We start from the raw sequence: 25,423 nt of genomic DNA on the forward strand, positions 1-25,423 counted from the left end.
TCCAAGTGAATGACCTTAAACCTGACCCCACCCCCACTCAACCTTAACCTTACAAGAAAGAAACGAGTTACTCAATACATGAAGAACACTCTAAATACTTGAAATTCCCCACAATGACTTAAATTTGCATATTGGAGGGGAATAGTCACAAAACAGTGAATCACTTCTGTCCTTATTGCACAGGAATGCTTCAAACGACAGTGACAATCGCAGGATGTTGAAAGTATGTTAATATGTTCCTCTGAACATTTTTCAGCTGCTGTATTGTTGGGACGTGTCGTCTACATAAAGGGTGGTCCAGACGGACACACAATGGAGACTAAACAAAATAAGACAGACCTCAGAGACCCCCTTGTCTGGAGATGGAGGTTTTATTTTTCCAGCACTAACTCAGAGTCACAGGTAGGTGTGTCTGCTGCCACCGAGCTTCCTTGTAAACAGACCGAAGGAACTGTCCCACACGCACCCCGACCTGTTGCATAATTCCCAGACGTGTTCACAAATATCTGGTCCTGCGTATGTCCCAGTGTGACGCACACAAAGATATGGACACCTCCAGCAGACCACTTGAACCAGACATCCGGGAGCATGAGAGGGAATCAAGGCCCCCGGGGGTTTAATAATAATGATAAGATCTGAATTCATAAGACAGCGCATTATCATTGCTAATTTAAACCGCTTACTGTAGACCTCAGAGGCTAAAATAACTACCAGCAGGAATGTTTGTTAATGGCTGCCAAGCCACAGCTCTTGAAGAAATGATAACGAGCAACAGTGTAATGTGACCATCAAACTACATATGCGAACGCAGTGGGGGATCCAGGGCAGGCGTCTCCCTGCCTTAAATGATCACTGCCTAAAACCAGATCTTTAGCACGCACCGTGTGCCTCGGTATCATATTTCACTACTTTTCCCCTGGCCTCCCAGAGTGATTTGGGCCGGTGCCACTTGTTTGGCTGGATGTGGATTAAGACCCCGCTGGAATGTGTTAAAAGTAATAGTGTTACTCCTGAGGCTTTAATGGGAAAATCCTGGCACCTCACCGTTAACGAGCCTCTGTATTCAGCAGAGCACTTATCACGGGATCAAGGACTAAGCTTCATTTGGGCTCCCTCTCTGAAGAGCAGGGTTTGGGTCAGACTAATGTCATTAGACTCTACGTTACAAAAACACTGGGCCTGATACACGTCTCAGCTGATGTCTGTCACAAAGTTTGAGCTTCAATCATGACTTGACAGTGGAGCGTACATAGTGGAGTCAGAGATACAGCTTGAAAGTTATCCTAAAAATTAGAAATGGGGTTTGTGGCCAGAAGGTCAACTGTTTGAAATTGTGTTGAGGATGAAATGTGAAACTTGGGTCTCTTTCCTCATCAGCTACTCAGGTGCCTATTAGTGAAACCTCTGGACCAGCAGAGGGGATGGTTCAGGGTTCCTACAGCTACAGGGAAAGTTTTGATTTAAGACTTCTTAAAACTTAAAACGTCAATTATGGCAAGTTATGGAAAGTGTTGCCCAAACATTTAATGTGACATAAGACATTATTTTTTGTCTCATAGCAGAGATGGTGGTACAACAGAACTGGGAACTTCAAGTGCCAATTTTGTGTTTCACCCTCTGTATTTGGGATTCCACTTCCTTGATACCCATCCTGAGTTTGGAAAACTTTTTACATAAGGTACACATAGCCTCATTAAATTGGCTCTACTCCATGTCATCCAGGGTACAGTGACTTTAACACCAGAGACATGTGGTAAATTATTCTTAAAAAACAGATGTGATCAATTATTATGAGAATTTACAACACGACCCAAGAAAATTAAAAAGTTCTACTTCCCATGTTTTAACATTTTAAGGCTTTTGAAAGATTGATTTAAGACATTTTAATGCCAATTAAAGCCTTAGATTTAGATCAATAAATGTCTCTTGAATCTAATTTTAAAGGATCTGCATGAAGCCTGTGTTTAAAAGCAGACGCCTATGATTATATTTGGTATCTCCCAGGTGTGAATGGCTTTGACTGACTGAGTGTGAAGCAAGACGATGCTAAAAAGGAGGCATGTGTGCTCAACAAACTTTTCCTGGAAATCTAAAGGTCAAATTTCAGCAAAGTTTCCAAAGATAAAGTTGAAAGGATGAAATGTTGCCTTCACACAGTGCCATCTTTGAGACCTGCGGTTTGTTATGTAAACTGGAAAAATCTTTGGTGGTGATGACCGTCATCCATCAATTCCTCCCTGCATTAAGAAAAAAGTCTCCTTAAGTTTGAGATGAGAACTCTGCCTGATGTCAAGTCACGTCATGTCCATCAAGGCTCTGCAGTTAGTGATTTAGCTGGAGGGGGGGAGCTCCCGTACAAACGCTTAGTAAGCTTTTCAAAATTATGTACTTATCTTTGTGTGTGCTTTATGGGAAAACCCTGAAATTGAATTGGGCTGGGTTCTCTGAGGATATGCCCCACAGCCTGTTGGCAACGTGTGTGTGTGTTCTGTTTTCATGATGGTGATTCTGATTGAGTCCACGCCAAGACAAAATTAACACGTTAAATACATCAGTGATATTTTCGAAAAGCACCACCATTTTATAAAAGAAGTCCACTGGTGCAGTCATTTCGTATCAGCACACATTAAGACTGAAACTTGCACTTTCCCACGTTCAACTTTCCTCCTCCTCACCCCCATAATGCAATGTTTGTTTTTGTGTCATAAACAGTAGCTGCATACCTGGTCTGGATCAAATAACTCTCTGTGACTAAGTGGGGCCGCCGATCAGGTCTGCTCAGTCAGAAAGTAAATCTGTCTTTGCTTTATTGTCTGCGATCATAAAGTTGATCATTGTGGACTGAGGGCTGTAAAAGGGCTGCTGCTGCTTTAATCGGGACCAATCGCAGCCTCACAATGATTCCATTCAGCCGAACAACAAATTGCTTTCCTGGAATGTTTACCAATGCAGCGTGTAACTTTTAATTCAGTTAGGATAAAATACATTAATCTCTTGCTTGTCGGGCTGTTAGCGAGAGGGGATTTAAGTAGAGCTGTATGGGGTCAAATAAGGGACAACAATATATTTTAACCTTGTAAAGGGACAATCAGAAATCATTTCAAAACCTATAATTATATATCAGCCTTTAAACCTGTAAAAAAAAAAACACTGCATGGAAAATTCAAGAATGGATATAGGTAGAAAAATATATCCTGTGGGGCTCAAACTTTAATTTCAGGTAATTGTTTTGTTTATAAATGTCAGGAAACAGTGAAATATGCCCATCAAAGCAGAAGGCGACATCTTCAAATGTTTTCTTTTGTCTAACAAACAGTCTAAAACATAAAAGATATCCAGTGTACTATGATAAAAGACAGGAAACCAGGAAATAATCACATCTGAGAGGGTGGAACCAGAGGATTTTAGCAAGTTAGCCACTAAAAATATTAAATCAACAATTAAATTTAAGAATAATAATATTAAAAATAAATAAAAAATAATTGAATCTAATAAACAAAAATAATAAAATAAAACAAAGAATAGTTTTGAAATACAAAAACTGCTTTTTTAAACATTTGTTTTGGCAGAAAACTGTGAAACCTAAGTTACAAGTCAAAATTTTGGCCCTGATTTTACCTGGACAAGTAAATTTGCACCTTTTTTTCCCCCCTACTTTGAATCGGTGTCCAAATGTTGACAAAAGCATGCTTTCTCTCAGTATTTATTCAACCTTACTATTGATATAATCTTCTGCTCAGCCCTGTCAGTTTCCAAATGGTGCAACACAGTATAACCCCTGGTTTGGAAATGTATTCTGAGCAATATTAACAAGCTCTTTTTGACACTTACTGGAGCCCATAATGCCACAGCAGTTATGGAACTGAAAAGATTAACAGGTAACCATGTATTTATGACAACAATGCAGCACAAATTTGCGCAAAACACCACAGCAGGTTGTGCAAAAAGTAGAAGTGATGTGTGGGCAAGCCGCATAGCTGAGGTTTTTACATTTTTCACAAGGCAATCATTTTCAGGAATGCTCCTTTATGCCCTCAGACTGTTTACATGCAATCCCCCTCCTTCACTTCCAACAAGTCCAACCTTGCAGGGAAGCTAGCTCAGGACAAAAAAAGGGATGAGGAATGAGGCGACGCCATCAGGTTTATCTGCGGTTAGTTGGAAAGTTTTGAATAAAACTGCACTGTTAGTCACAGGGCCCACAGGCAAACATGAGCTGGAAGGAGAACAAACAAAAGCATTGAATCTTTTGCCAGCCGCGACGCTGCACACTTGCTCAACTGCTACTGTTTTTTTACATTAACATCCATGTCCCATCTGGACCGGCTTGCTTACTCTGGACTCATGACAGTTAACATCTCCTTTATTCCACTATAATCTTCTTTGTTTGGTTGCCAACAGCTGTAACAGATCATGGGAGTGTAGATAAACGAGGATGTTTATGTATTTTATCATGCAGTGATCTACGTTAATTAAATCAAATAAGACAGGATTAATTGCTCTTTGATCACAACTGGGAAACAACAATGGAAATGTCCAAAGCAATAATGTAATAATTTCCTAACAATGTAATAACGCCTGAAAATGTTATGGCATAATAAAACGTCTTGACTCATCTTGTGATATATTGATTTTTACAGATAACACGTTTCAGGTTGGTCCAATTTTTCTAAAAAACTGATGGTGTAGTAATTCTGATGGTTAATATAATTATGTAAAAAAGGTTTTGCTTTATTTTTCCCTCACAAATCTAACGTGTACAAGTATACTAAACGTATAATACTGCTGTGTGTCATGTTAGCCCACTGAAAACACCAACATTTGACACTGATTGCATGTTTGGAAATGTAAAATCTATGCTTTATGTAGAATTCGAAATTTACAACAGATGGCAAGGGGTATCAGGCAAAGATGCATTAAACTAAAATCCCTATCACATTACACATAACAAAACATTAGGTGACGTAGCAGGTACATGCGCCAAAAAGCACAGCAGCTGTTTCTACGAGCATCAAAGAAAATTGTTCTTTTTTTTTTTTTTTTTATAAATGGTGCTTTAGTGCTACATTTTTCTGTGAGTGATCTGATCAATAAATGTATTCTTTGATTTTAAAACAGCAGCCTCATGCAGTCTGCGTGTGAGGTGTTTATGGGACATCTGTAATTTGTTGCTACAGAAAATAACCTTATATAACTTACTACATAATTGTATTAGCAGGCAGAACCACTTCTTCTTCTACACTATTCAATGAATTGAATTTTCTCAATGAACTCAGAAAAAAAAACTTTTCTTCTTCCGTCATATTTCCAGCAGATTAGACACTTCACAGTGAGTGCAACCTATTGCGGAAATCAAAGGTTTTGAAAATATTGTCCATGTGACTGCAGCTAGTGCTCGATCTTGTGAAATTTCTGCATGGTCAGAGGGGAGTTTACACACCCAAAGATAAACATTCTAAATATCTTACAGCACAACAGGACTTCCTGAATAGTTTTGGGAGGGTAACAATAAGTGGGAAGAAGGTAGAGGGGAGTTTGGTTTTTCTGTTCTTATGTATCTATTTCAGATTTAACTATTAACTAGAGATATTTTAACAGTGACTTGTCGTTACACCAGCTTTAATATGCACTGGGTTAGGGTTAGATATGTGACTTCACTTTAGTTCCACTAAAATACTTCTGTAATGTTATTACAATATCAGTCAGGGCATTTTATTACATTAAGTTTTGACATCACTGGGTTTTATTACAATTTTGATCAGATTAAGCACAAACTGTATTACATATTTTGGTGTTATTACATTTTCAGAAAATGATTACATTATTGGGTGCTATGTAAAACGAAAAAATGGAACTGCTTCTCTCAATATCAACCACAAACAAATTTAACGTACATTAGCATCAGCTTCCTTAGAGCAGCGTTTTTTATTTCAAGCACTGCCAAATATAAAATTTGATCATGGGATTCATTTAGGGTGAGCTGCCAGTTTTTGACCCAGGAGCAACCACGGGTTGAAGAGGTATTTGTTAATTGCTGAAAGACTTAGAAGAATTTATTGAGTGAATCCTTAAACTAAAACGAATATCACACACATCCCATTAGGCCAAAATTTGTCCTATTATGTAAGCGTAAAAACGGACTCATTTTTCTGATATGACACAAAGAATCCCGGCATCCTTGGATCCAAACTGGGAAGTGATGCCTCCGGAGTTTTTTGATCAGCCATCATCATATTTCAATTTCATGACCTGACAAGACAACCACATGTTCAACATAAATATGCTGCCACCTTAACTGCAAAGTTTGTTTGCCACTGTTTGTTGGCAGCCAATTAAATATCGATGGCAGAGAGTCAAGAGCTCAAACAGTCTCCAGGAGATGGCACATGGGAACAAAAAGTGGTCGTGACTAATGCAAACCACGGACATATTTACTCCCAAATCAAAACCAACAGGTATTCATTTGCCTATAGTGCTGACGTTACTCGACAGGTGCTCACATGTCTGAGAATAATTAACAATCCATTGATAACTCAGTTTGACTGCTGTGGGATTAAGAAGCGCTCCTTTGCTCCAAAACCACACAGTGTGTTCTGAATCATAAACAAACCTCAGACATGTCCAAATATCAGTGCACTCTGTTTGATAACAAAAAATGTGAAGCCCACAAAGACCAGTATTGGAACCCATCAGCTATTGATCTAATGATGACACAGCCTCTCGGGGTAACAGCCAGGGTTAAGGCGTAGCCAGCAGATATCTGGGCCAAGACCTCCTCTTCCATGTGCTGATGACTGTTTACAGATCCATTAGCAACTAGAGACAGGCCCAGACAGCATTTCAGCTGATCTCTGAAGACAGATATTTGCATATGAATGTAGATTAACTTGTAAAAAGCTCATAAAAATATAATAAAAAGCTAAATCATGGTCAGACAACAGCTAATGGGTTCAGAGATTCCTCTTTCGCTCTTCATAGGGATGGGCATTTTAAGTAACTTCCATATTTGAGTACTTGCATTGAATTATTATGGAGTACTGGAGTACTCACCAAAAAAAAAAAAAAAAGAAAAAAAAGAAAAGAAAAATCAGAAAAATAGGGATGTAAATTGGCCAACAACTGAACAAAGTGCAATTTGCAATTCATTTCTTGAACAACCTGGCTTCAATTAGCTGATTAAATCATGAATTCAAACTTAGCAGAAGTAAAATCAGCAAACTTTCTGATGCTGCCGTTACACAAGGTAGATGCAGCACTGATGGACCATCTCCGGAGTCCAGAGCCGCTGTCCTTCCACTCAGTACAACATCTGCTTGGTTAGCATGAGGCAACACAACAGCAGCAGCTAACATCTGACACAGAGCCATTTATTGGTCCCAACAAACTAACACCAACACCAAAACAGCTCAACTCTGTCGTTAAACCTGTTAATAAACGTGAGGCAACGTTAGCTGCGTGATGCTAACAATTAGCCCTCTCACTATGAGTGCAACAGAGAGAGCAACAGAGGGGCACAATGAAGATTTTACCTGTTTTTAATAGTAAAAAAATACAAACGTCATCTTCACAGGAGGGCAGAGATTAGTCTATACCTGCTGGCAACCAAAAGCCCTCTCAAACATGATTGGTCAGTGCTACTCAGACTGCAAACAGAAACCAGAGCCCTTCTAATACCATAATATTGTCCAGTTGCCTACAGATACTTCATACATATGCAGGTAGCCATTAAAAGAGAGAACACAAAGACTAATAGTGGATTTAAAGAAGGAAACACAGAATTTAACAATGCCAGTTATCCAAAACTGAGTTACACCCATTAAATTACATGTAAAAATCCTTTTTTTTTTTTTGTTCAATTTTTGGCCAATGTCGAAACTTTTATGACCCAGAAGTCATAAAGTGATTCATTTTTATAGTTGTCAGATTGGCTTCTGATCTCTGAAGTCCATGCAGTGATAAAGACGGTTTCCTTGGAGACACTGATTAATGATGGCTATCAAATGAAATTTAATTTTGCAGCAGTATTTTCTCAGTATTGTTATCATTGTGTAGCAGTGAATGTCAGCCCCTGTCTGGATGGCACCTTTAATTTATAGGGTAAATTTACACTAAAAAAAACTATTTTTATTACGGAGAAATCAAACTATTTTTTTCTTGATTATCTCTCAAGTCTATAAAAACATTAAAAAAGCCAACTGTAATCTACTAAAGCCATGTTTAACTCACTTGTGCAAGCTGGTTGGCTTGAAAAATTACTACAATTGTCGCAAATTCATTTTCTGTTAAAGACCTTATCCATTATTTTACTAATCATTTCTCCATGTATAAAGTTTTCTACTTCCCTGAGCCAATGACTCCAAGTCAGTCATCACCAGCTTCTCATCTGAGAATACAAAACAGACTTCGGAGAATATGATGTAACACAACACAACCTCTGTCATGTTACCTCACTGTGATATGCTATTTGCAGTGCTGAAACCCCCTGGCACTGCGCTGCACATGTCGGAGGGGCAAGAGAAACCTGAGCACCAGATCCTTGTGACCCGACAGAAGGTAGACGCTCAGTGTGTCAGAGAAAGTGTCATAAAATGCATCCGGACACTTCCTACAGTGCCATGCCTTCTTCATGCGTTACAAACTCACGGCTGCTCAAATGTCCACCTTAACAAGTCATTTATTTAGTCCAGTACTTGCAGTGCTGCAGCGATGAAGCCACTGATAGCAGAATGTTCTTGACAAGACATACAATCTTCATGTGACTATTTTTCAGTACAGTGAGTTTTTTCCTCTGGCATTTTAACCCAGACAGCAAAAGTGTGTATGACTCAGCATTTTAAATATAATGAGGCACTTATTCTTTGTTTTGTCTCTCTATCTGAAATGAAGCTGTTTACTTGCCTGCTGTTTAAATAACTTTCGTACTGAATCTCTCCACTTAAACCAAGTCTCATGAAATCATTTTGGAGTTAGTGGTTCTTGAACCCGGGCTCGTCCATCACGACAGGAAATCTTAAACCCAAGAACTAATGTAAGCAAACTATAATTTTGCTTTTATACATTTTCTTTACATTGAAGGGTAAAAATTATACTGTTGGTCTAAAGACTTGATGCAGCTGCGGTCAGGTGGGAACCTAAATAACATACAAGGGTAACGTGCAAACAAAACAAGTCCAATCAAAGTATAATTTGCTTAAAACAAAAATCTGGAAATCTCTGGACATTGACTTGACCTTGCTAACAACACTTTAAGACTCTATCAACAAGTCAAAATGGACATTTTCTTGCAAGGTGTGCAGAGTTAAAGGGGTGCAGGGTCTGGTTTAGTCAGCCAGTCCAGGCCACACACACACATGTAAACAAACCCGAGCTCATACCTATCGTTGACAGGCTTTGACCCCCGTAATCTGCTAGGCCGGAAAGCCTGGTAGAAAGCAGTGGATGGGTTCCTGCATTTTAATGGGGGAGGAAACAGAGACAAGAGAAACATGAGTAAAGGAAGGGAAACGTGTACGCTGGGAGGGAGAGAGAGGTGCTTCGACGGGGAAAGAGATTGTGAATGAGAGCAGAGGAGGATCCTGAACCACACTAGGAGGTTGGAGGAAATGATGATTCAATCCAGATTGCCAAACTCTTTGTTGAAATGACATGATGAAGCAACACCAAGCGCATTATGGGCATATTTTTCCAGGTCCTAAAACCTTGTTGCATAACGTCACTGGTGAGTTGCATCACAGCCAATCACTCCACATCCATCCTGTATCAAATAATAACCTTAACTTAAACATCTCAGTGCTAAACCAACATCTGGTTTCAATAACAGGTCTGCTATAAGCTGTGACAGCAACATCTGCACAAGTCATCCGTGGTTAAGAGGATTATTTCTGGCAGTCTCTTCAAATGTATCAGGATAAAAATGTTTTAAACAAAATAAATAATTCAGAGTGTTTGTCACCACTGATCAGGGATGATTTAGACAGGAAATTAACTAAGTCGCATCCCATTAGCTATTAATGTTTATGCATTCATACGAGAACGCTACAACCACTTGGTGAGACTGCTTAGGGTAGAAAGTGAACTCCAAACAGGGGAGATAAAATTTCAAACCACATCAAATATTCATCAGCATTCAGGTAATTGCTAGCACAGGATGTTAATGATATAACCTGGCCACAAATCTCAGTCCCAGATGTCTGAGTTTAAAAATAGTCTAATAAGCTTAACTTAAGTGGAAATGTTTCTATAATATTAGTCTATGGGTATTTTTTTATTACTCTGATTGGAAGTCCAGCTCAGTGCACGAGAAGAGAAACAGAAGTGAGGAAAGCAAATAAACAGCTGAAGTCAAGAGAGCGTCAGATTGAAACTAACTATTTAGGATTAGTTTTTAGCTATTGAGCATTTTAGCAGAAATGGTTTTGAGGTCTTAAAGGTGTGCTGGAGTGCAACATTTCAGACAAGACACAGGCCTCCATCGACACTAGATGTCAGTTTGGTGTGTCTGAGCCTTAAGGGCTGCACTTGAGCTGACATTTCAACTCCTTTCTGCACTTTGCTTTCAAATGACACTTCATTCAACAGGTCTACTGCAGAAGCAAGCACGTGGAAGTTTTCTCCAGAGAGTTCAGCCTTTTCTAGTTTGATTCAATTGTTTTTATCTCTGTTGTTTTTCTTAGTCATATAACGTCTGTATTTTATGTCTTGATCCTATGTCTTTGGTCTTTCATCATGAAGCACTTGTGAAGTCTGATCTAGACTATTTTCTTTAAACTCTGGAAGGGCCATGAGTGCATACATTTTTAATACATATGACCACATGTATTTCGAGGACACAACAGTCTCACTTGTGACATTTGCTCCACACCATTCTGCATTGGACACTTTAATAGGCAAATTAAAGTCAAAGCTTTTCGATAAATTGAAAAAGAGAGCATGTATTTCAAGTAAAAGCAACAGACGAACAGAGAAACAAGGTGAGATGTCACGTGACAGCTCACAAATGGAACAAACGTACACTCCGCTGGGTTCAAGTTCATGCCAGTTACTCTTCTGTCTGCACCCTATCTGTTAAACTTTGTTTGAGGGACTCGTCCTACACTAGAAGCAGGGGTGGTCTACAAAATCTTAAGGAGGACAGTTTCACTATAAATGAGGCCCTGGAGAAGCAAAAAACAAAAGCAGGCGGGAGAAAGGAATTCATTTACGAAACTAGAAAAGTGGGGTTACACATCCACTTCTGAATCAGTGCAAGGTTGATTTACAGCCGAGTTTCTATATCTGAGCCCATGACAGATTTATCTGCGCCACACCCCACAAACAGCAGCTCAGGACCTTCTGAGTTTCCTCATGCGCTGGTGAGGTATTTAGACACTGCAAGTTTAAAGAGCTCACAAACAACCTAAGACAGCAGCTATGAACTTGGCTTGCAGAACAAGCCAAAATGCCTGGTTTTATAGGGACAAGGAGACTTTTATATGCATGACGAGCTTATCAGGCAGAGAGGAGACAAGCAGCAATATATCGTGAGAATAGTTGAGTGACAAGCAGCGATTTAAAAATGATGGAAGTGGAGACAGGGAAAAGTTAGGGAAATTAAGGAGGCGTGGGCTTCACCTCACATGAATGCCCTTTAGTGACCTCACCCTGTGCAGCAGGAAGTGCAGGATTAAAGAAGAAGAGTGTGCTTTTCTGTGCTATAAAGGTCACTTTAAAGGCCCATCACACTTGCCTCATTCTCAGACTTTCCAGCGGCACACTGCAGTGCTACAAAAGGAATATGTGGAAACACTGGATATTTGGTGTTATTTTTGGCATTAAAAAAAGATTTTTTGGTCTGGCAGGGGTTCCTGTTGGTCTGTATCGTTATAGGGGAAACACTGGTTTTGGACCGTTGGTGGGGTAAAACAACACATCTGTGCGACATCACCTTGGCATGGGAATTTTTCACTATTTTCTGACACAGCAATTAAAAACAAAATAACGACAAATCGCAAACAAAAATAATCATTAGTTGCCACATTGCACATAAATCCAAATCATGATTACGATCACATTAAATTTGCCTTTACACAGCACAGTTCACGTCCCGTCACGCTGCAACCTTAACACATTTAACCTAGCTGAGCTGTCAGACCTTGCATTGTTGCTGGGAGCAAATATTTAAGCAACTACAGTCAAATTAGCTCCTCAGTGTGTGAAAAGGTAAAGGCACAATGTTGTCAGGTAAGTATGCTAATTGATAAACATCCTGGTTGACCTACAGCCCCCGGCAACATTTGGCAGGAAGCGTGATGGGAACTCACATGCACCCCTCGGGCGTTCATTTAGGGAGCGCTTATCTTACAATTTGATGATCTGATACGCACATGACTGCATTTGACCCTATTTTAGAGCAAATTTCTGTGGACTGGGTTGTTTTTGCTATTCAGAGAAGCCCTGCAGTGACTCCAGCTCAGGCCACAGCTTGTCCACCATTTGTGACTCCTTCCAAATCCAAATTCATGACAGGCTAGGTGAGTGAGGTCATTACTGATCCCACCCATCAAAGTAAAATAGGTTGCCCGTGTCTATTTGCATGACTAGATATGTAGAAAACTGTTCACTATAAAAAATGCTTTAGAGCTGAGACTGTATCAGGTAGATTTAACTGTAATAAAGGCAGTATTTTATCTAGCAACCGTAAGATGTATATATTATTAAGTGGCATATTTAACTGAAACATTTACTACATTTTGGACCGATTTCTTTGTAGTTAATGGCGTTTTTCGTTCCTACGGCAGAGCAAAACCACTGCATAGCCAAGTGTGATAATCTGGATGAAAGTGCTATCAAACAATGTGCCAGAGCACCTTATAGACTGAGTAACCACCCTGCGAACATTTGCCAAGAAACGGGTGTCATGTCAGGCCAGTTGCCTGAAACCAGAGTCACACTATACTGTCAGATCCGAGAAGCCGTTCCCTGGTCCCATGATGTGTGCTTGACAAGGGATTTACCACCCAGAACTTCTGTCAATAGAGAAGCTTTGTTAGTTTCTCAACTCTTTATTGCACATAAAGAGCCCGTCAAGTCAAACATGCTGAACCACTTGCAGCCATATCTGAGGTTCAGGAGATTGCATAATTTGATAGGTGATGACAAATGTTTTCAAAAGACAAAACGGTCATTCAAAAACTATTTTATTACATGTGATATAACAATGACATAACCATAAGGGTTTGGTGATGTTCCAACACCCTGTTGTGGACCAGAAGGTTATTAAAAACAAGAGTGCCCTTTAAAATCTCTGTGCTCTGACTGGTTAACTACCATGGCACAACAGTTGACGAATAGAGTCACCAGGGAGATTTGCCTTTAAACTTATTTAATCCTTAAAGGGACACTTTGCCAATTTTCAACCAGCTTTGTATCATAACAATGTGAGCAGCATATGTAAATGAACTCTGGTAACCTTCCCTCCATCTCATCAGCGCCCAGATCTCCTTGCTCATCTCTCAGCTAAAATTTTCGCCAGCTCTATACATAGCACTTCCACATTTTCATATGCCCAGCACCATGGACACAACATTAGAAGTAGGCAGTGCTAATGAATATAAACTTAAATTCTATTATTGTATTGCCTTCTTCTTGCCTAAAATGTCTTCAGAAACATATTTTAGTGCACTGTTTGGCTGTAATAAGAGAATTTGTGAACAGGAAGTGGGCGCCATACTGGTTTCTGTTTTGTAAATCATATGGAAACTGAAAAAAACTGAGATCAAGCGATAAAACTAGAAAGTGCTAATCAAATATGAAACTAAAGCGTCGCATATTTTTCACCTAAAATGTTTTCAGACACATTTTATCTGTAACTGTAATTCGAGATAATTTGTTACCAGCTGGCTGCAATCTAGTTTCCTGTGTGATCCTATGCGTCATCCACCAGCAGGAGCGTTTATTGATCCGGTGTGGTGCAGTGCATTCTGGTATTCATAGGTTTTCTACCTCTTGAGCAAATGCAAATGCCACTGGCTTTTTTCCCTGTTTTCTCTTGTGAGGAAAATGTAGCACCCATGTCAAAAGTATTTGCATCTGTCTCCTGTATAGACAGCTCAGTTTTATGAAAAGACCAAAATTCCAGCAGTGAAATACTTTTTTAAAGTCAGGGTAAAGCAAAATGTGCATTATACATGTTTGGAAAGACATGTTGAAAACACGTAAAAAGACTGAGAACTACATATTACTGAATTGTGACCTTTGAACTGTTTATCACCATTTTTTTGTCAACGATTTTTTGGGTGGGGCTAAAGGCTTGTTCAATGACACTATGGAGCCACCCTTAGCATTGAGTTTTATTGTTATTACTAAATACAATTTAGTATTCTGTTGTGACAGAAGAACTAGATCATTTTTCAGGCTGGTGCCTTAAACATGTATTGCTGTACATGTCCAATATAGCTGCTAGATGGAGCAGCCACTGCAGTGCAGCTTTCCTGCCAGTAAGCGTTGCTTTAGCATATGCAGCGGACACACCCAAGCATCTCGGTGCAAAGAAAAGTGTCTATTTTTTGATGATTTTAAACATACGTATATAAACTTGGAAACTTTTTTAATCATTCAAAAATGGCTGCTTAGTAACACATTTTTCTGTGGTGTAACAAACTCATTAAATATATTTATTTTTGCTTTACCCGGACTTTAAACTGCTGCATGGGCCTGAATGAACACTCTATGCTCCCTGCGGTCACTTGAAGAAAGCTTCTGCTTTCAATGGAGCGCACACAAATTAAATTTCCTCCCTTTAAAATTAAAACATTTTAAAACAACCTCTTAGTGTCAACTACAAAAAAAGGACAGGCTTCGCGACACAAAAGACCAAACATGATGCAAACGCTGGATTTTGAGCTGTGGGTTGCTTTCCTAAAGTCGTTTATTCCTGCAACCAACTCAGACCTTATCCCTCAACACATGACTATGCATACAAAACTCTCTCCTTGTTCAAATCACTTATGTAAAACTTTCTGGCTGAAGTTTGATTCAAGGGGAGGCTGAATAAACTGGGCAGAAGGATGAGACGTGACCCAGCGGCTGGAGGAGCTCTTCTCATAATGTAGTGATTAGGGGATGCCGTGGGAGAGAGGGGAAGAGGCTCAGTGGCAAAGAGGGACGTGACCCTCTGCATGGGTCCCAGCCTGCAGCCATACGCGAGTCAGGCAAAGTCCCAGCTGTGCAGCTAACCACCACCCCACCCACTCTCCTATGGGAGGCTACAGCACGGAGGGCAAAGAAGAGAGGTTTGTTAGGATTTTAATGACTCAGCTTCAAAAACCTCTGCAAGACAGATCACAGCTCAAGCTTTAGCTATGTTAAAGGCAGGCTCGAACGCCTCAGCAAAGTCTGGCAAACATGTAAAGTCAGTGAAAACGCGTGAAAATATGTCACACTGATATGCGCATTCTCGTAAGCAGAGAGTGTTAATTTCTGCTCGGGTTACACATAATTGTTACCATGAGTACAGATGAGTCAGTATAATTCAGGATCCGTTGCGGCTCATTCAGCTGGGTGGCAGCTGATAGCATAAGCCTGGAGCTACAAAGCCACCCTATCTGCTCAATTTCACTTAGCCCGGCTCAAGTTCATTGACTCTGCCGGTTAAATAAAGTGTAGAATTGGTTCCTGAAGCGTGGCGCTGCCCAAGTGAACTTTGCCACACTGGCTGTTTCTGTCTCTGCTTGTCAGCTGCTGTATACCAACACTGAGCCTGTCACTCTCCAGTGACTTTGCCTGGGGTTGAGCAGAAAGGGCAGTCAACTGATAAAACATACGGCTGATTCCTGGTGAAGTTAAAAAGAAAAGTACTCTTATTGACATATTTGAAAAGCTGAAGTAGAATTGTCTTGTGTTCGATTTATCCTTGCTTCATAAAAGTCAAGGAAAGTTCATCAGCCACTAGGCTAATCGGATGCAATGAGAAATGTCATGGGCATATGCTAATAATGTTAGCATGCTGTGAGGGAAAAGTGTCTAGTATAAGACAACTGTTTTATCTGTGATCCTTGTGAGTTATAATGGAGCCGAATATTGTAAAGTTACTTGGTTAGACACTGCTGTTGTTCTCGGCTTCACGGAAGAAAACTCCACTTTGCTGCTAAGCAAATTTATGCGATGTAAAATGTCATAGGCTTATGCTAATAATATTAGCATGGTGTATTTGTGGGGGGTAAAGTCTCAAGCAAAAGACAACTGTTCTGTCCATAAACCTTGTGAGTTATAATGGAGCTGAAATTTGGACTTCTGCTAATGTTGTCACTATTAAGCCGTGTTTTGTGTGTGTTTTAGATGTGGTTTTGGTCAAGCAAGCTTTGCAGCACTTCAAAGAAACTCAACACAGCTGCATAAAAACCAATATAATACGAAATATAGACATGACCTTGATCATTTTTGCTGACCTCAATAGGTATAAAAACTCACGACAGCATAAGCCAGTTGTATAGAGCCTATGCACAATCATAAATCAGCCTTAAGTGGTAAAATGCGCCAGTTTCTTGGCTCTTTCTTGGCTTTTGGTAAGGCAGGTGGTTTTCATTTATACTTGTCTATCAAAAAAACATTACATTACCATAAACTCCCTCAGTTGATCATACATGATCTCAGAGGAGCCACACTTCTAACCACGGAAGTGTTATTGCAACTGTTCAATACCATACTCTGGCTTCAATCCAAGGTCGTCCCAGCTGTTGTATTGCTGGTTGCCTGGGCATTCATATCTCTGTGCATGTAAAGCTCCAGCAGATTCCTGAGACACATAACAACCAATCCTTTCACATACCGCACACTGGGTGTGTCTTGTGGTAATTACGTTCATTGCCCAAGGTAAACTTTCCTAGATCTAAAGGTTATTCGAGTACAGGAAGCGCACAGTGCCAAGGTTTCTTCTACATGTCTTTGTATGGGAGAAAAGGATATCACAGAGAGAGGGCCTAGGCGCTTTATCATGTTAATCGCTGTACAGTCTGTTACTCATTTCTAAATATGATTCCTCAGTACATATATGCTCATGTTAACGATTCAGGACGCCTTAAAAAACACCTGACATCTTTGACGGGTTGGACATTATGAAGCAGTTCTGCTTTGCTGGATGTTCTTTTTTCATCTGAAGAAATCCTCCAGTTTGTTTCTAACACCCCGTTCACCTCCTGACTCCTGTGCTTCTGCCAATGTCTTAACCCTTTTATAATCTGTTAGCAATATTGAGAAAGAGAAAAAGAGCAAAGTTTTACTGGAGTAAATGTAATGTAGAAATGCAAAATATGGGTAATTATCAAAAGTATAAGTATTCTTTTACTATGAATGATTGAGAATGATTGACTGAATTACTGATGCATTTGTGTGAACTGTCTGACTGAAGAGTGCCATCCTATCAAATATGAAACGTTTCCACTGAAGAGTCTTTGGTGGCCTCACACACCGATAAAACGAACATCTAATGAGTTGTCACACTGTCAATCATTTTTGTTGCAATCCCGGTTCAATGATAAAATGCCAATGCACTGTTTTTCTTTGTTTTAGCTGCTATCCTGACTGAGGTGCATTCAATGACAGCGAAGGAATATTTTCCATTGTTTGGCGTGGAGTGTTTTTTGCTAACCTTGAAGCCGAGGGTGGCAGAACAGCACACGGCAACACTGCAAAGCTTGAGTACTGAATATAAAAATCAAAAAGATGGATGATAGATTAAATATTCAATTAATATTGTCAGCACAACACAAAAGACCAAACTGTGACTAAAAGTGCACCACTGCAGTCAACATGTCATGTAAATGTATACCTTTGTTCCTCTTTCACAGCTAGACAGATAAGAATAGGGGGGGGGGGGTGTTTTAACATGTTAAACTTAGAGGCTGACTCAGATGAGGAATACCAAGACATGAAAGTGCGAAAGTTCAGAACGAACCGGTCATCACACCTCACCATAGTGTGAACCAGAAGGTCGACATGCCTGATGATGGTTAGCTGCTTCTTAAAAGGCTACACAAGACTGACAGTGTCTCTGATTATCACAATGACAAATCGGGTTTTTAGAGATTTCAGCGTTCTGCATTAAAGCAATCAAGTGATCACGGTCTGATTCACAGCATGACGCAATCAACAGAGAGTTATGAAAAGAATTATTTCATAAGTGGTAGCAGTAACACACACTAAGATATAAACACATAATTACACAAGGAAATTTATTGGCAGCCGGGAGATAAATGATATAATCTGGACAGCGTCTCTGGGTGAAAAAGAGGACAAGTTCAGGCACTTATGACAAATAAAACCTGATTTGGTTATAAGTTAAGGTGCCATGTGTTCGGCGCTGCTGTTTTGGATGAGTGAATACACCGTTATCAGTCTACCCAGCCACAATGACTCACGTCCGTTTCCTTGCAAGAAAACCTGCTTGGTGTAAGTCGCTGGAGGTGGTGGTGGGGGCAGAGAGCGGTTCAATGCCGGCAAGAGGAGACACTCGAGACGAAGTTGACTTGAGAAAGAGAAGAGGAAGAAGACAACAGAGGAAGTGTTTGACAGAATATGAAAGCGGACATCAAAGCGAAGCAGGAAATGTAGGTTCTTGCAAAACCTGCGCTTCTCTCAGCTGAAGACAGAAAAAAAAGCACTGTGAAGAATTTGCATTGCCTGCATGGATGTTAGATTGAAGTTGCAGAGCAGATATGACCTTAGTTGGCCTTTGGAGTTGTGCTCATGTTCACTTGTTGAGAACTTGTGAAGAGGAAACACGAGAGTAAAACCACTGCTACACAACTTGACAAGACTGACGGATTAAGTAAAAATATGAATCTGTAAGACTGTAGATACTGATACGAAAAGTGTTATCCATTCATTATTTTGGTCATTCTTAATACAAGACTGCAAAATTATCCGAAGTTATAGCTTCTCAATTGCAGGGATTTGCTGCATTTCTGTGTGATATGACAGAAAGACGAATTAGTTTTTGACTTTTGGTAACCTGTAGGCGTCATCTCTGGCTTTATAAAGATGTTTCACAATTTCATGGAATTAACAAATAATCCAACCAATATACTGCTTAATTTCTGTTTCATTTTTGTTCATTAGGCCTGTCATGACAACTACATTTGGGGGACGATGTATTGTCCCAAAAATAATTGCGATAAACAATAGTATTTTACGACAATTTCATGCCACTGATACAATTTCAATATAATAGCATAATAACCAGGGTTGGAAATGAATTTTTTTTTGTCCACCTGCAACTGTGGTTCGTGGATTCAATTATCTACCAGTCACTCAATACATTACACTGATTTTTTTTACTGGTGTGTGAAGCAAATCCGGCAGTCTATTTCGCCAGCTTTTGGCCGATGGCTGGTGCTAATTAGCAACCCTGCTAATAATGCAAGTGCCCCTTTTTAATGAGCTATGAACTTTTAATTCTTAAGATTATTTAGAAAATTGGAATTGGAATGTGAAAAAACATTAAAATATCCCAAATAAATAACAATCGGCATGTTCACTATGCTTAGCGGCTGTGAATTCTGGCAACATGTTGGCTAAATATTGGTGACATTCTCGTGTAAACAAACACACACGTAAACACAAGAGCAATATCATACCATAAATGGACATGACCTTGATCATTTTTTCTGACCTCAATAAGTTAATAACATAACTATTATGACAGGCCTATTGATCATAATTATTCAATAATTAAATTCAAAAGGTCCTTATTAAAACTGATTTTAATGCTAAGTGCTTATTTAATATCAGCCAATATCTCACTGTAGGATTATCTGAAACTCTATAATATGATTAATGATATTAGCCTCAAACATTTATTACCAGTCTGGTTTTAGTATCACAATCTACTCTTCTTTGCTTCTCAGTTGAGGAAAAGTTCATAAATTCAAAGCAGCAAAAACTATACTCAATTATTTGCCATCCTTGATATGATTTGTTTCACTGTGTGTAGTAGTAGGAAGTACCCACAGACAACCCTTTCAGAACAAGTTTGGGAGAGACAGAAAAAAAAAAGCTGTGCAGTCAGTGAATGGTAAATGAAAAAGACACTGAAGAAAAAAAAAGCTCCCAGACCCTACAGACGCCGAGAAGAAGCCAAACATGGGCACCCCCTAAAAACTCTTCATTCTTGGAGCCTCTCTTCAACTCTCTCAACCAATCCCACACTGTCATACCACAACACACACACAAACACACACACAGGACTAGAGAACAGATGAACAGTCACAGGCACCAGTGAGCCAGATCAGTAGACGACACCCATTGAAAGCGAGCGAGAGCAAAGAGAGAGGATGGATGACTCAAATGCAGCTGCCTGCCATGCTTTCCACACATCCTCATTACTCACTATTCAGTCATCTCGGGCTCCGGGGGGGCCCAGGCACCGTAACCCTGTTGTTCAGCCCTTGCTTCCCACTCTGGGAGACTGAACGGCTGTGATGCACAGAGCTCCACATTTTCTCCAGCAACTGGTTAACTTATTTAAAGCTGAAGACATTTATATCCCACAGACTTCCCGTCAAATCCTCTCCTCCGTGCCTGAAGACGAAGCTCTGATCTGCGGTCAGCTTTAAAAGCCTACAAAAAGGCATTGTGCTAGAAATGCTGAATCACCTAACCACTTCATTTACCCCTACTGATTTGCATCTTCTTTTGTCTGCCCTCTTCCTATTGTGTTGTACTTGCTCTGAAATATATTTTTAACCCCCTGCACTTTGTGATTTAATATTGCTCATCATTAGCATTAGACAAACTGAGATGGGCCCAGCTCTGCACAGCAGTTGCTTTCTCTCTTTCACTTCCTCTATTCTGTATCAGAATATCTGACTTTACTGTAAACCAACAGGGTGAGAGGTAACAAAATTGGAAATACGCCAGCTGACCTCTGAGGAAACTCTGAAACACCACATTTGTCACTTAAACATCTTATTGCCAGGAAATTCAAACAGATTTAAGTCCTTTAACATATCACCCTCCGTGGTGTGCTCCATGCTGCATTATTAGGTCAGCACCAACACAACACCAGCACCCAAACATCCAGAGAGTGCGCTATAGGCTGCAAGTGCTCAGTTTGGATGAACTTCAACACTAACATGCTGCTGTTGTATGAAAACGACTTGCATCATTTTTTCATGGTGAGCACTAGGCCTGCAACTAAAGATTGTTTTACTACCAATTACTTTCTCTATAATATGTCAGAAAATAATGAACAATGTCAATCAAAATTTCTTAAACACCAAGATAATGTCTTCAGATTGCTTGTTTTTCTGGCCAAATGTCCAAAATCCAAAGATGTTCAGTTCACTATCACATGACAGGGAAAAGCAGCAAAAACGTACATCTGAGAAATTAGAACTGAGCAATGTTTGATGTCTGTGAACCAACAAATCAAACTGGATTTAAAAAGACTTTGATGATGGCTTAGATGAAACTAAGAGTCAAACTTCAGATAGACATCTAAAGCTATCTGCTGCTCAAAGCTGGAGCTCGGCCTTGACTATCTGAAGTATAACTAATCTGCCATGAATTCTGGTTAAATTAAGCTAAAAAAAATCAAGGCTAACTGACAAACCGTGTCGAACCGCTCAGCTCCACTCACTCCAGCAGTCGTAGAGCTGGGATGCTGTGGTTGAGGATGATAGGCTCCTCGGACAAACAAAAGCTACTAACAATAAGGATGCCAAGGGGAATTTGAAAAGTCCTACCCCCATACTAGGTACTTTTTTCAGGGAAAGTCTAGGGTTGAGGGAAAGTTTTTTCCACGGGTAATTTCAGTGGAAACGCGCCAAGGTTTTTTCAAAATCCCAGGTAAATGAGAAAAGTTCCTCTGGTGGACAAGGGGCTTATGATGCTAAATGTCAGACCACTGTCAAAGTTACTACTAATGCAAACTTCTGATCGTGCAGCTTCACATTAAAAGCAGTTAACTGACAAAGAGTTTACAAGTGAGCGAGATTAGCACTACTGCTAACGTTCATCAAAAACGCATCTATAAAACAAAACAGTCATTTTTATTTGTTACAGTGGATCAGTTTGAATTATTGCAGTAAGGAATCAAACCAGGAGGAGGAGCCACAGTGTGCTGTTAAAGGAGGCAGCAAGCTACACACTTCCACCTTCTCAGCCGATGTAACCAACTCTTTTTCCCTCACTGACGTATCAGATTCCTTATTGGCGTTGGGTTTTAACTCCAAAGTATTGCCAAATAGGTGCTTTTTCTTTTTGCTTAGACAATAAATCCACAATCGTTTTATCAACTCAATCACCTTTCTCTCGTCACAAGTGAAATCTGACTCTTACTACTCTGTACAACGACTCTGCTGCTGTACAGAGCAGACACTTTCATTTGTAATTGCTGTTTCTATCATCCAACGAAATATTGATTTTAAAAAAAAAAAAAAGCAGAACAACTCTGGGGTTGTCTGATGTCTAACACCGATAACAAGGACAATCAGATTACTGTGGTGTCTGAAAACTTTCCCTTCTCACTCCACAACATTGTTACCAAACCACAAATTATGAGCCATACTTTTTTCTTCTTCACTGATTGTTTCCATAGAAACATTAGTCCTGCAGCTAGCCTGGCTAAGGTTTAACATAAGTCTGTGTTTTTTGTGTAACTTTCTGCCTCTCATTAGACTAGTGTAAGAGTAAGATAAATACCCTTTTAACACTACAGACCACTCTGAAATCTCTGATGGTCAGTTGTCCTTACCAGACATACTAACTTTGCATATTTCTGGTAATATTCTTGATTGAATAAATTCTCCAATTATAATCCAAAGTTACAACACACACACCAGAACATTACACAATCCCTCAGCTCAGCATAGCCCACTCTCTTCTCCATGTACAAAGTGCAGACTGGACCAATGAGTCAGTGCATACCTAACGTGCTGCAACCACTCGAAAGAGGGTTCTAACCTGTTCTGTGCAGAAACCATTTCGGAAAAGACAACAAACACCAACAGTTTACACACGCCGTCCTCATTCCTGGAACAGCCTGCAACATACTCTGTGGCTGATTCGATGGCCTTGCTTCCAGCACAAACTCAGTTAGTTATGGTAGGACGCCAGGAGCTCGGTTGTTTACTTGCTTTGGCAGGTCCATTCTAATTGGAAGTGATCCCCTGACCACATCTTGCTGAGATAACAGGGTGGGTCCTGCTGTGCTAACTTATTCAACCACTTTGCCTCACACCGCTGGCCTCTTTGGATCTTTGAAAATTTATTTAGAAAATATAACAAACTTGACATGTTTTAAAATCAAACACATTCACTGCACCATCCCAAAATGAGGACGTTATTTTTGCCCTGCCTCTACAGGAATGGAGCGCTATCATTGGAAACTGTTAATGAGCACTATGAGAGAAGTTCCAGGACACATAATTAAAAGCAAACTCCTGTGCAAGTGATTGCTCAACACCACAACTTTCACCCCAATTTATAAGCAAAGAGAGTTTAGTCTATGAACTGAGTCTTCTCCCTTGATTAATTAAACTCGAAAAGACAATGGTGTGAATGTGAAGCGCAAAATTGCATCAGCAGTTTAGAGGCAGAGAGGGAGAGCGTTAACAGCCCAGTTAGGGATAAACAAAAAACAAGAGCCAGAGAGACAGAGCAGACACATTAGAGGGAGGAGGCAGAGCCAGTGGTCCAGCCCAAAAACAGAGCTGGCGCAGACCCGTCTGCACAGCCCGGGACGTCCCACAATCACAGCCATTCAGGGCTCCTGGAATGTGTCCCCTGTAAGTTCAGGCAGGTCAGCTATCTGTGGAAAATAAGCTGCTCCCTTGTTTCCAGGCACTGCTGCAAACCAAACTACAACCCCCAACACACACATGCCCCATCCCAAACCTGACTCTCCATCCCCCCCTTTGTGTTGAACTGTCAAATTGCCAAGAGGTGAAATGTAGGCAGGCACTACAGTACAAGCACTGAACACGTGCACATTCAGGCTACCTATAAATGGAGGTAGGCTCTTCTGCAATAAAATAAAGTTAAGGGACATGTTTGGTGTAAAAATAAGGCAATTATTATTTAATATTAACACAGAGCTTTCATGATTTGCTGTCACTCTAGCAATAGAAAAAGTGCCTTCACGGTTTTTCAGTGCAGGACAAACAGTGGCGGTTAAAACTCTGCTCTCCTCTCCAGCACTCAAAACTAATGCTTGTCCAACCGAACAAAAGATACACTGCAAGTGTCTCTTCACAAAATTACCCTCCACCGGTTGAACCATTGTTTTCCAAACTGCAGGAGCCACTGCACTCACCCCGGTTGGAGGCGGAACGACTCACAATTTCCATCGAGTTGAACTCACACACACTTTGCAGCTGACCTCTCAGAAAGCTTCCAATCAGATTACAACTTTATGTGACATTCAATGTGTGTGGGGAGAAATTAATCTTGTGGGTATTTGAGTTTCCACAAATGCACGGTGACATCATACGTCAGCTATCAGACAAGTCAAGGAGGTCTGTACATGTGGTCGCTGGTTTGCTCTCCTTTTTGTTGGTTTGTTTGCTGATTCGAGCGTCAGCCGTTTGATCTGGCAGAAACAAAATGAAGTTCATAAAACTTCCCTTGTGACTACATGATGATAAATTAAAATCCCCTGAATGACAAGGAACAATAAACCTCCACCCTGGCTCTTCATACTTTTCAGTAGTCAACAGGAGACTGTGGTTTAACTGGGTCGCTCTCATGTGTGAATGTGTATATATGCACAAAGGTGAGGCAGGGTTATGTTGGAAAAGCCTGCAGGTGCAAACCTACTTGTGGCTATTAAAACTACCTTCTCGTCACCCACGTGAGTTATTCACTTGCTGCAACATTACGACCATTTTTAGCCCTGGAAAAGAAAGTCAAACAGTTTTCCGATTAGACTGGAACTGCCTCAAGAAAAACAGCAACCAACAGGCTGTTTTGTGAGGTAGAGGGAGAGTGAAGGAAGGAGGGTGAAGTGTGCACAGGGTGCTAGTGTTGTAAAATGTGGAGGTATGGTGGTAAAAGGATGATTCTTACAATCAAATTAATCCAGGAAAAGGTGTATTGCATCTATATAATTCATCACTGATGTATGGTTCATTCACATTTGGTTTCAGGTCTGTTAATATGCACTGCCTCTGGATAAAACGTAATGACATACAGAAAATTGTGCACGAAATTCAACTATCTCTCCACTGTACATTTACCTTGAGAAGTGTATCTATGATGGATTCATATATTCCTAACTGACATAATGCAAGGGGAGGGTGGGCTGTCCTGGGGTGAGCAATTGAGTTAAAGGCCAAGTACTCCTATCGAGGGAAACCAGTTTGTCCCAAGGGCGTCTTCATCACTTTATTTGGCAGAGATGCAGCGTGCTGAGCGGGGACTAACCATTCCAAACTGAGGGGAAATCACT

The 25,423-nt window shown here is 40.2% G+C and overlaps 1 protein-coding gene across 2 annotated transcripts in view; it reads right to left on the bottom strand.

The window, feature by feature from the left end:
• Positions 1 to 25,423, bottom strand: part of tsc22d2 (TSC22 domain family 2) — a 40,467-nt gene that overhangs the window by 10,195 nt on the left and 4,849 nt on the right. The window contains exon 2 of one of the 2 annotated variants that reach the window (XM_049587478.1): positions 9,375 to 9,446. The exons of the other annotated variant lie outside the window; for it this stretch is intronic. Within the exon in view, the coding sequence (XP_049443435.1) occupies positions 9,375 to 9,446 (72 nt within the window). The remainder of the gene's footprint in view (positions 1 to 9,374; positions 9,447 to 25,423) is intronic. 2 annotated transcript variants of the gene reach the window in all.

This window comes from Epinephelus fuscoguttatus, linkage group LG10 (genome assembly GCF_011397635.1).
Source record: "Epinephelus fuscoguttatus linkage group LG10, E.fuscoguttatus.final_Chr_v1".
NCBI classification, from domain to species: Eukaryota; Metazoa; Chordata; class Actinopteri; order Perciformes; family Serranidae; genus Epinephelus; species Epinephelus fuscoguttatus.